Here is a 12,495-nt window from a genome sequence, read left to right on the forward strand (position 1 = left end):
AACCTCATGTACCAAGGGGACCGCCATCACACGCCTCAGTGTGGTTCCCTGGTGCAGAGTGCATTAGGCGATTCTGGCTTAGTAGAATGAGGGTGGAGGATAGAAACTAGCGCCTGGCCTGGGGGCACCTCGTGCCAGGCTTGCTGCGCAGCGTGGTGCCCGTGGTCCAGCGGCTTGTCGGTGGCAGTGGGTGCTGCTCTGGGACCCAGCAGCACTGCCCTGGCCTGGCTGGCCTGTGTGTTGTCACGGAGCTGGTCATAGCGCAAGTTATGTAAAATGGGCTGAGCGTGGCTGTCACTTCGGCCGGAATACTGGATTGACCCCTAGGATTCCGAGTGGGCCGGCACTCTGCTCAGTCGTTGTTTCTCCCCAGCAGCGGCCCTCCTGACATGCAGGCGGGTAAAAAGATGGACCCCGGCGCCACACTGCAGCCCAACCCGCCCCTGAAGCCGCAGCCAGAGCGTGGCGCCAGCGCCGTCTTCATCCCGGAACGAGGGGGCTACAAGGAGAAGTTCGTGAAGGCCGTGGAGGACAAGTACAAGTGCGAGCAGTGCCGCCTGGCGCTGTGCAGCCCCCAGCAGACCGAGTGCGGGCACCGCTTCTGCGAGAGCTGCATGGCCGCCCTGCTGAGGTGGGTGGCCGCGGGCTCCGCGCACCGGCCCTCTCCCGCTCACTTGCTCTGGTCTCTCGAGAAGCCTTGGAAGGCTTCGAGCCCTGAGGAAGCTGGCAGGCGTCTGGGGCCCAGCTTGAGGGCCCTCGGCCGTGCTGCCCCTCCCCTCCCCGCTGGTGCATCTCGGGCGGCCACCTTGCCCACAGCCTAATGGCATGCCTGCCGGGCTGTTTGGCTCACACTCATGGCTCCGTGGAGGAGACGCACGCCAGCCAATGGTAGTCAGGAAAGCCGGTGCTCTACTGTGCAAAGATAGAGGGAGGTCAGGGCCAGCTTGCAAGACAGGGCAGTCTGGTCTCTGTGTTGCTTCTGCCGCAGGAACATGGGGTGTGCTCTGGGCCAGCCGAGTCCATCGTGTTGCAAAGGCAGGCTGGAGCTTGACGGCAGGGACAGCGCTGGCCAAGGGACCGCCTTCGTCATTCTGCAGGTGCTGTGCGTTTGCCAGGCATCCTGCTGGGTGCTGGGGTATTAAGGGGCCAGTCCCAGCCCTCCCGGGCCAAGTACAGCAGCCACCCCCATCTCCTGCCTTCCCTTTGTCCTGTTTCCTGTGGTCTTACTCAGCCCAGACCCTATGGGGCTTTGCTCCCTTGAGAGTGAGAGACTCTCGCGTGGCGCTTGGTGATGGCGCCACGACTCGCACCTCGTCTCCCCGACGCAGGTCAGCAGAGGCCTGCTTGGAGGTCTCCAGTGGCCCCGGCCCTTCAGTGCACCGAGGGGTATGCGCTTGTGGAGACAGCCCCGGTTGTTGTCCAGGGCAGCATCGGGGCTCCGGCTTCTGGGGCCGCCTACTCCAGAGAGCCGCTCCGTAGCAGTTGTTCACTTCCTAATAGTCCACGTCACTTTCATGTTCGTTAAGAGGAGCTTTCCAAGTGGGTCGGAATTAAGTTATTGTACTTGATAGCTTCCTTTTCAAATTTGGCCATTTAAAAGAGCTCAACCCAGCTGGGCGTGGTGGCGCACGCTTGGAATCCCAGCATTCGGGAGGCTGAGACAGGAGGACGGCCTCAGCTTCTTAGTAAGGCCCTTTGCAACTCAGTGAGACCTTGTTTCAAAATAAAGAATTAAAAAAAGTAGGGCTGGGAGTGTAGCTCAGAGGTAGAATGCCCTGGGTTCTATCTCTAGTACCACAAAAACAAAACAAACAGAACTCAACCTGTTTCTCCTGTAGCTTCAGGTTTAAGCCAGATCCCTGACTCTGAAGCGGGGAGGGTGGCTGTGTGAGCTTGATGAGAGGGGACTCTGCTCTGACATGGTTATTGTATTCCCTTCAGCTCCTCGAGTCCAAAGTGCACAGCGTGTCAAGAAAGCATCGTTAGAGACAAGGTATTCTTGAGTTGTTAATCACTTTGTCAAGCGTGTTAAGCTGGGTAAAGCTCTGTACATAGTTTGCATTCGGCGCTCCGAGGCTCAGTTTTATCTCAGTGTTAGAGCCGGTGCAGCAGGCTCCAAAGCCCAGTGCTGTGTCAGGTAAGCACGTGGACGGGGTGCGGGGAGGGCACATCCGCTCAACAGTCCCCAGCGCATGACCTGTGAGGCCCTTGGTCTTCGGAGCCCTCCTAACTATAGCAGTAAGAGCACCTGCCAAGACCCCAGGAGGTGCCTAAGAGCCAAGTGCTGAGGTCCGCGCAGGGCTGCTACAGTCAGTTGTCGGTGTTACCATGGGGCCGTATTCCAGACAGCTGTACTCAACCCTTAGGCTCAGTGTTCCCATCAAATGGATGCCAGTCTAAACCAGGCACAGCGGTACATGCCTGTAGTCCCAATACTTGGGAGGCTGACACAGGAGGATTGCAGGCTTGAGGCCAGCCTTAGCAAGACTGTTCCAAAAATAAAGGCTGGGAACGCAGCTCAAGTGGTAGAACATCCCTGGGTTCATTCTCCAATATCACACACACACACACACACACACACACACACACACACACACGAGTCTGAGGGATCCATCTGGATTTGCTTTCCTTCCCTCCCTTTCTAGCGTCTTGAAACCGTATACATGAGTGAGACCAGGCTGCCCTGTTCCCAAGGGGCTGTGTTGCCAGCTAGAGCCCGTGGGTGTCAGTGCACACTCCAAGTGCCGGCGGCCACCTAGGCTCCCCCGCCAGCTTTTCCTGGGACCTATTCCCTGTTGGGTCCAATCACAAGTCATCTCTCCACTCCCTTCCTCCTTTCTATCTTCTTTCTTTCTTTTTTTCCTGTTGTTATTTTGTGTGTGGTACTGGGAATTGAACCCAAGATACTCTCCCACTGAGCTGTCCCCCAGCCCTCATTTTAAAACAACCCCGACTAAGTTGCCCAGGCTGATCTCACCTGCAGTCTTCCTGTGGCGTCCGTGTCCTGGGGTTACGGGCGTGCTCCACCACGGTCAGCTCTGTGCCCTCTCTGACACGCAGTCTCCATGCCCTGCTAAGCCCTGCCAGGCATATTTGTGTTTTGAAATGACTCATTCTTTAAAGTAGTTAAATATCAATAAAAAGTATATGTGATTCCAATATTTTGATTAATGAACCTAATAACTTTTAAATGTAAATCGTTAAATTGTATGGTAAGAGTCTTCCTTGGGGTTTTCCTGTGTAAACGCTGGCAGGTGAGAGGCAGCCCGGGAGAGCACAGGTGTAAGGTTGCTGGTAGCAGGTATCCCTGGGCTGCTGAGGACAAGACCATCTGATGGCGCCTGCCCAGGAAGGCCCGAAGGGAACCCGCCAGCCCTCCATCTGGGTTTCCATAGCATTGACCTGCTGCTAAAGGCTTTGGCAAGTTGTTGCACGACAAACAAACTGCTCAGCCCTGGTCCTGTCTTCACCTGGTGCCGCAGCGACTTGTTTACGTGTACTGGGCGGTGTGACTGAGAAGGTGGGCTGTGGAGGCTCTTTTGAAGTGTCCTGTTTCATTATCCAAAACTACAGTTTCTGTTTTTCTCTTTCTTTTTTTTTTTTTTTAACCAGAGATGAAACCCAGGAGCACTACCTCTGATCTACACCCTAGCCCTATTTTTTATTCTTTACTTTGAAACAGGGCCTCACTAACTAGTTGAGGCTGTCCAAGAACCTGGATCCTCCTGTGTCAGCCTCACGTGTATTGGGATTACAAGAGTGTGCCACCACACCAGGCTGATTTCTGTTTTTCAGTGATGCTGATAGCTAGGGAAAAATGACTAGTTTTGCTGAAGAGTCATTAATAAGGCAGACTGAAGCCACAAGTCCTTCTGGAGCATTCCTCAGTAATCCTCCATTGTGGAGCCAGTCAGGCCAGGACCTAGATCACCCAGCGGACAGCATGCTGGGGGCTTCTGTCCCTCATCTGGAGAAGGGGCGTTTGGAGTAAATAATCAGAGGCCTTCCAGCTCTCCAGCTCTGTACTTTTGTTATTTGGGGATTTTCAGTAGTTTTATTATTTTATTTTTTTAAACAGGGTGTTTTTTTTTTTTTTTGTGGTACTGGGGTTCCTGGAAACCCTTCTACTTCTGGGCTACACTCCCAGACCTATTTATATATTTTTTAAAATTTGGAAACAGGGTCTCTTAAGCCAGTGCGGCTGCGCGATCCTCCTGTCTCCGCATCCCAAGCGCGGGGATTACAAGTGTGCACCACCACGCCCGGCTTCGGTGGTTTTATTTTTTGGTGAGTGAGTGAGTGAGTGAGTGAGTGTGTGTGTGTGTGTGTGTGTGTGTGTGTGTGTGTGTGTGTGGCGGTACTGGGGATGGATCCCAGGGGGGCATTCTGCCTCCAAGCTATACCCCTTGCCCTAATTTTTTTCTTTATTTTGGGACAGGGTCTCACTAAGTTGTGGAGGGCCTCGCTAAGTAGCTGAGGCTGCCGCGAACCTGCAAGCCTCCTGTCTTAGCCTCCCGGTATCTGTGTGTTTTGTCTGTAAACTTAAGTGTCTTAAGGAATATAATGGCACAAAAAGAAAATACTCGACACATTAAAAGTAGCTTTTTGCCTCAGCAAGTAGCGAGATGCTCAGCAGCCCTAGTGAGACCGTCTCAGAAGGAAAGACTATGCCAGGCATGGTGGCCTGGGTTGTTTGTAGTCCCAGTCCTTGGGAGGCTGAAGCAGAGGGTTGCAGGTTCAAGGACAGCCTCAGCAAATAGTGACACTCCGTAAAATAAGAATAAAATGGTCTCAAAATAAAAATACAATTGGACTAGAGGTGTAGGTCAGAGGTAGATGCTCCTGGGTTTAGTCCCCAACACCACGAAAATATTTAAGAAATAAAAGGAAAGCTGGGCGCGGTGGCGCACGCTTGTCATCCCAGCATTCGGGAGGCTGAGACCGGAGGATCGCGGTTCGCGGACAGCCTCAGCTACTTAGCGAGGCCTCTGCAACTCAGTGAGACCCGGTTTCAAAATAAAGAATAAAAAATAGAGCAGGGGGTGTAGCTCGGAGGTCAGATGCCCCTGGGTTCCATCCCCAGTATCATAAATAAATAAATAAATAAATAAATAAATAAATAAATAAACAAAATAAATAAATAAATAGAAAAACCATTTTAGAGGCTGAATGCCCCTGGGTTTCAGTCTTTTCCTCCCCCCCCCCACAGCCACTTGCCAGGTGTGGTGACATACTCCTACAAACTCAGTACTCGGGAGGCTGAGACTACAGGAGGATTGCAGGTTGGAGGCCAACCTCAGCAATTTAACAAGACCTTATTTCAAAATAAAAATTAACAGGACCGAGGGTGAGCTGGATGTGGTGCCTCACATATGTAACCCTAATGTTTGGAGGCTGAGTCAGGAGAATTGCAGGGTAAAGGCCAGCCTCAGCACCTTGGTGAGGCTCACTGGTCCCAGGGGTAGTCTCTCTGGGGCTGTGGGTATTCCCCAGAGATAGAATACCCGTGGAATCATTCCGTGGAATCATTCCCCAGTACCACCCAAAAAGGGGGGCCTGAGGGTATAGCTACATTGCTGAGGCTGGCTTCGAACCTGTGCTCCTCCTGTCTCAGCCTCCCAAATACTGGGATTACAAGTGTGCACCACCATCCCAGCTTAGAGTATTTGTTTTCTAAGAGAAAATAAAATAGCTAGGAAGTTTAATGCTCCTGAATTCAGTCTCCAGCATTCCCCCTACCCCGTAGCTGTTTTTAAGAGGGCCATGGTGGCACACGCCTATAATCCCAAGTACTTAGGGGCTAAGACAGGAAGATCACAGGTTCAAGGCCAGCCTCAGTAAGGTAATAAAACCTTAGCAACTTAGCAAGACGTGTTTCAAAATTAAAAACAAACTAGTCAGGACATGTGGGTCAGGTAGAAAACCCCTGGGTTCAGTCCCCAGGACCACCAGAATTTAGCTGTTTGGGTGACTTTTGTACCTTAACTCATGACATATAAAAAATTCCTGTTTGTGGAGGATTGAGTTTGTCTCCAAGTAAGTTTACCTTGGCTTCGTGGCAGCTGTTGGTTCTTTTCCTGTGGGTTGGGAAGGCCTATCAAGGCCCCATTTCCTTCTGTGCGGCGTGTCCACAGGCAGGAGTTTCTCAGACACGCCTGAGAATGAGATGCCGCATGTGCACTGTGTTGGTAGAGGGAGAGAGCATTTGTTTTCTTTTTCCCTTCCCCCTCCTTTCTTCCTTCTTTCTGTTACTGGAGATTGAACCTAGAAGCTCCAAGCTATGCCCCCAGCTCAATTTTAGTTCTTTATTTGGAAACAGGGTCTCACTAGGTTTCTAAAAGCCTGCTACATTGCTGAGGCTGGCTTCGAACCTGTGCTCCTCCTGTCTCAGCCTCCCAAATACTGGGATTACAAGCGTACACCACCATCCCAGCTTAGAGTATTTGTTTTCTAAGAGAAAATAAAATTGAAGGCAGGCAGGTTTTCATTTTCAAAGAAAAACATTTTATTATTAGATTAACCTTTACCCATATATATTTCAAAGCTTTCTTTTTGGTTAAAAATGAATTATAAGCAGCAGAACCTCAGGAGGAACCAAAGTAAATGTTTCATGAATCCCTTTGACATGTGTTCTGGTGCAGCAGCGCTTGTGACCTGGCGTTGTGTGTGACAAGCCAGCGGGGCCCTTTGCTAGGCGCACCCGTGGCAACCTCACTGTGGCCTCCGTGTCTCCAGAGCCTGATGGGAGCCTGGAGTGCTCAGCCCTTTCCAAACTCGTGTCATGGAAGGTGTTTGGATGCTTCCGAGCGATCATTAACAGTTTAGTTCATTTTATTTTGGGTTATCTGGTAAAAGGTTAATTAATAAGTCAGGCCTTGGGGTGCACACCTGTGATCCCAGTACTTGGGAGGCTGTGACGGGAGAAACGCAGGTTCGAGCCCAGTCTCAGCCACTTGTGAGACCCTGTTTCAAAACTGAAAAATAGTTATGGGGGTATACGTACAGAGATAGAATGCCCCTGGGTTCAATCCCCAATCCCCAAAATACAAAAATGTAGTTAGTTGTTAAGGTTTTATGATACAAAGTGTGTCTCTTAGTGGGGACAGCTCCTTCATTCTAACTGTAGAAATTAAGATAGTCCTTATCGCTTTCTGAGGTTCACTTAAGAGTCGCTCTCATGAGTTTTTAAGCGTGGTTTTGCTTTGTCCAAAATAGTAGCATGTGGAGATCAAGGAACACTAATCCTCTAAAGTAACTGTCTTTCAATTTAAGGTGTTTAAAGATAATTGCTGCAAGAGAGAGATCCTGGCTCTTCAGATCTATTGTCGGAATGAAAGCAGGGGTTGTGCAGAGCAGTTAACCCTGGGCCATCTGTTGGTAAGTGCCTGTGCAGCTCGGGAGGCTTTTATGTTTAGGTATCCAGGCTCCTCACCTCGTCCAGCTGGAGCCTGGCCAGGGGACGTGGCACCTCAAAGTCACATCTGCCTCCGTCTTGCCGTACACACTCTCCAGGAGGAAGGGGAGGATGAAGGAAGGGTGGGTGTGGCCAAAGCACACAATATTTGTACAATAATCATGCAGTCAACACACACAGAACCTGGCCGGAAATGGTCTGTCCCTGGGGTCCGCAGTGTTACTTCCTGACACCACTGGCAGAATTGTCAACATCTTCACACTGTTTACCATAGAGAGAAGTTGGAGTTGAATTTTAATTTTGAAAGGCACGTTGTTTTTTATTGTGAAATTTCGCACAACCTCTCATGCTTTTATTAATATCCGGTTTTATCCTGGGAGGACTTTTGAATTAGAATAAAACTAAGTTCTGAGCACAGGTAACCACCCATCTCTTTGTTGAGGAGGAGCGTTGGCTCCATTCCTAGCAGTACTGTGGTTGCGTGACCACTGAGTCCAGTGTGAGCCTCCGTGTCCCTTGGTCTCCTCAGCACACTGCTGTGAAGTGCTGATCTGATCAGGAGCACCCACAGGATTGCATGACAGTAGAGGTTAGAAGCTGGCACTTCACACCAATCTTTGCTTGCTTATCAGTTAAGAAATTTGATTGGTTTGTCCTGCAGGTGCATCTAAAAAATGATTGCCAGTTTGAGGAACTTCCCTGCGTGCGTGCTGACTGCAAGGAAAAAGTGTTGAGAAAAGACCTGCGTGATCACGTGGAGAAGGCGTGCAAGTACCGCGAGGCCACCTGCAGCCACTGCCAGAGCCAGGTCCCGATGGTCACGCTGCAGGTGCGGTGTCCCCGCCCCGCTCGGATGCCCTCACAGAGTCACTCTTTAAAAGTGATTCTGGCAGGAATAAAGGGAAAGATAGGACTAAATAGCAATTTTCATCTAGCTTTATTCCAGAGTAAAGCTCTATTTGTTTTGCCTATTTTGATTTATATAATTAACATTTTCCATTGCCTTGATTGGATATCATTTGGGGTGTCAAAAAAATGAAGAATGATTATTCAGAAAAAAAGGTAGATTTGTAACTTGTTCCGGAGAAAGACTCAAAATTGTGATGGTTTGCTTATCTTTGCACAGCTGCACGACGTAACCATCGCCTACAGGCTAATTTACCCTGCCACGTTGAAGCGCAGCTGTCTGCTTTGGAGGGAGAGGAGAATGTAAATGTTTCCCTCTGCTGTTTTGGCATCCGTACTGTGTGTGTTGGAGTCCTATCACTACTGTGTGATTCACAAAGGGACGTGCTGAGGGTGCAGGACAGGCTTTATCAGTGGGCTGTTCTGGAGCAAGCCTTGCTGGGCCTTTCTGCCTGCCAGTGCCCTCCAGGAGCCAGGGCTTCCAGAGGGCTGCTGGCTCGTGGGACGGAGAGCAGTGCAGTGCCAGGTGCTGGTGAGGACTGAAGGACAGTCGCCCGGTGGCAGGGAAGTGCTCAAAGCTTGGCTTTTTGGGCAGGGCTGATCAGCATGGAGGGGCCAAGATGGCCAGTGGGTTTCAGGAGCCACGCAGAGCACAAGGCGCTGAGCAGGCAGTGGGGCCGTCTTGAGCTAGCCAGCGGCCAGGGAGCAGTAGTGCTAGAGTGCGTCGTGTAGGCCAGGTGGCGGTGGGCTGCGCCTGCGTGAGGGCTGAGCAGCACTCCTGAGGAGTGGCCACGTGAGCTGGGGCATGCTGCAGGGTGGGGCTGGGGTAACAAGCAGGGGGAGTGGGGTACGCCGTCCAGGCCACGGGCATTCTGTCTCTGTGGTCCTGTGGAGCTGAAACAGGAGCACCACAAGTTTAAGGCCAGCCTCAGCAGCTCAGTGAGACCCACTTCAAAAGAAAAAAGAAAAAGGACTGGGGCAGGTGGGCATGGTGGCACACACCTGTACCCCAGTACTTAGGAGACTGAGACAGGCAGACCATAGGTTCAGGACCAGCCTCAGCAACTTATAGTGAGGCCCTCTGCAACTTATTGAGCCCTGTTTCAAAATTAAAAATTAAAAAATAGGGCTGGTGCCATAGCTCAGAGGGAGACTGCCCCTGGGTTTAATCCCCAGTAACTAATACATGCTTGTACTCACTCCCACTCGCTCACCCAGCGGTGACCTCTGTGGCCATGGGATCTAGGGAGTGAAGTAGAGAGGCTGGCACGGGGCGGGCTTTACAGAGTGCCCAGGGAGGCCGTCAGCAGAGGTGCAGCCAGGAAGCAGGGGCAGAGGGAGCTGGAAGGCTGTGTGTGCCAGGTGCTGATGTGGGGCCTCCAGAGGGAGAGCATGAGAGCCAGGACTTCCAGGTGAACCTTCTGGGGCACATAATAATCACAATTTAGGGCAACGTTTTGTACCCTAAGTTTTCCCTTTGAAACGAGATGTATTTTGCTACCTGTCATGGGCCTGGGCCTCCCTTCCATTCAGAAGTCTTGGGAGAACCCGGGTGTGCTGGCGAACACTTGTAATCCCAGCATTCGGGAGGCTGAGACCAGAGGATCTCATGGACAGCCTCAGCTACATAGTGAGGCCCTCTGCAACTCAGTGAGACTCTGTTTCAAAACAAAGAATAAAAAATAGGGCAGGGGGTGTAGCTCAGAGGTCAAATGCCCCTGGGTTCAATCCTAGACCCATTAAAAAAAAAATCTTAGGGAGCCGGGCGTGGTGGCGCACGCTTGTAATCCCCGCGCTTGGGAGGCAGAGACAGGAGGATCGCGCAGGTTCGAAGCCAGCCGCGCGCGCTGGCTTAGGAGACCCTGTTTCCAAATAAAAAAATGTAAAAATAGGTCTGGGAGTGTAGCCCGGAGGTAGAAGGGCTTCCAGGAACCCCAGTACCACCAAAAAAAAAAAAAAAAAAAAAAATCTTAGGGGATACTGTGTGTGTGTGTGTGTGTGTGTGTGTGTGTGTGCGTGCATGCGCATGTTTTGGTGGTACTGGGGATGGAACCCTTCTATCTCCGGGCTACACTCCCAGACCTATTTTATATTTTTTATTTGGAAACAGAGTCTCTTAATAAACCTGGCTTCAAACCTGCGAGACCCTCCTGTCTCCACCTCCCTAGTGCAGGGATTACAAGCGTGTGCCACCACGCCTGGCTGTGTGTGTATTTGTGTGTTTTATATTGGGAATTGAGCCTAGGAACATTCTACCTTTGAATTATATCCCCATCTCTGAATTTTATCCCCAGCCCTTTATTTATTTATTTTTGTGGTACTGGAGATTGAACCCAGATGCATTCTACCTTCTTATTTGGAAGCATGGTCTCACTAGGTTGATGAGAGTCTCCCTACTTGCTGAGGCTTTCCTCTAACCTGAGATCCTCTTGTCTCAGCCTCCTAAGTACTAGAATTACAGGTGTGTGCCACCATGCTTGGCCTAGGCTTTTGTTTTGAAATAGGGACTCACAGCCAGATATGGTGGCACACTTTTGGAATCCCAGTACTTGGGAGGCTGAGACAGGATTGCAGGTTCAAGGCCAGCCTCAACAACTTAGAGAGGCTTTCTGCAACCTAGTGAGACCCTGTTTCCAAATAGGAAATAAAATCAAGTTGGGGGTTTAGCTCAGAGGTAGAATGCCTCTTGGCTCAATCCCCAGTGCCAAAAAGAAAAGAAAAGAAATAGGGACTTACCAGGTTGCTTGAGTCTCACTGTACTGCTGAGGCTGTCCTTCAACCTGCAGTCCTTTTGTCTCAGCCTCCCAAGTGCTGAGATTACAAGTTTATGCTACATGCCTGCCATATTCAGCTCTTTTAAGACTTGTGCTCTTTCTGTTGGGAAATAGCAATAGTATTTGTCATAATTGAGTAATTCCTCCAGTAATTACCTTTCTGGGAATGAGATATACCTAATGAACAATACTTCAGGCTTTATACTTGCTAAGATATTGCTCTCAAAGTTATACTTTGCTTCTTGCAAAAAGCAATTATTTGCGAGTAGACTCCAGCAATTAATTTCCTCTCAAGAAGGAATTACAGAGCATGCCAGTTAAAGACCATGTAAGGAACTGTCTCTCATCACCAGACTGGGCTGTCAGGTGTCGAGGTGCCAGCGTGGTGTGAATTCCCGAAACTTTGGGGGTGGCTCTCGAGCCCCAGACCTATGCTTATTGCTCAGGTTGGTCATGAGAAAAATTTGCAGAATAGGAACTGCACTCAGGGGCACTCTGCCTCCACGCTACGACATTAGTCCTTCTTATTTTTTGTTTTGAAACAGTCTCACTAGGTTGCTGAAAGTCTTGCTAAATTGCTGAGACTGTTCTTGAACCTGCAATCTTGTCTTCACCTCCCAGGTACTGTGGTTACAGGCATGCCACCGCACCCAGCTAATTTGCAGTCTTTCTTCAGTTCACTGTCTGCGGAGGGAGTTAGCCAAGCACACGGTTGAACTCACTGAAGTGCGCTGGGCGTGGTGGCACGCATGTCTGTAATCTCAGTACTTGGATGAGAAAAGGGGCCACAGGTTTGCAGCCAGCTTAAGCAATTTAGTGAGGCCCTCCACAACTTAACAAAATTGGGCTAGGGGTGTACTCAGGGGTTGGAAAAGTTTCACTGAGGTGTGGGAAGTACTGTGACTGCGGTAGGAACAGAGTACCCACAAGGAAGGGCCCGCAGCCACGGTCAGGAAGGCTTCAGGTCAGTGAGGAGCTGGCGCTTGATTTGACCTGGGCCTAGGGTTTGTCGGCTGAAGATGGGAGGAAGGTAGTATTTGCCCAGGCATGGAGTGAGTGAGTTTGGGGCCTGAGTTTTGCGAATCAGTATTCCTTACACATCTTGGTGTACTCTTCCAATGAAAACGGTGTGCAGAGTGGTTTGAGCAGTGTCGTTCAGTGCACATCCTACAGTCTAAGGTGTTTTTCTCAGGACCTCTGAGGGTTTTAACAAGCGTGTGTGTTTGAGGCCACTGCCTTCCCTCTCTCACTCTCAGTAGTTCCCGCTGCTGGCGAACCTGGGGCACACTCACGTCCTCACACACCTAGACAAGGTCTGCGCCTTGCCCCGATCTCCTCTTCCTTCACTGGCATAAGTGGGTCTCCAGACCTTGGGTCTTTCAACTCTAACACATTTAATCT

At 50.5% G+C, this 12,495-nt stretch overlaps 1 protein-coding gene across 2 annotated transcripts in view; it reads left to right on the top strand.

Annotated features, from left to right (window-relative positions):
* Positions 1 to 389: 389 nt before the first annotated feature.
* Positions 390 to 12,495, top strand: part of TRAF3 (TNF receptor associated factor 3) — a gene marked incomplete at both ends in the record, with an annotated part of 35,644 nt that continues 23,538 nt past the window's right edge. For both annotated transcript variants that reach the window (XM_080707000.1, XM_080707001.1), the window contains 4 exons: positions 390 to 631; positions 1,942 to 1,993; positions 7,273 to 7,377; positions 8,076 to 8,243. In XM_080707000.1, the coding sequence (XP_080563126.1) occupies positions 390 to 631; positions 1,942 to 1,993; positions 7,273 to 7,377; positions 8,076 to 8,243 (567 nt within the window). The remainder of the gene's footprint in view (positions 632 to 1,941; positions 1,994 to 7,272; positions 7,378 to 8,075; positions 8,244 to 12,495) is intronic.

Source organism: Muscardinus avellanarius, assembly GCF_963383645.1.
Source record: "Muscardinus avellanarius genome assembly, chromosome: 12".
In the NCBI taxonomy this organism is placed as follows: Eukaryota; Metazoa; Chordata; class Mammalia; order Rodentia; family Gliridae; genus Muscardinus; species Muscardinus avellanarius.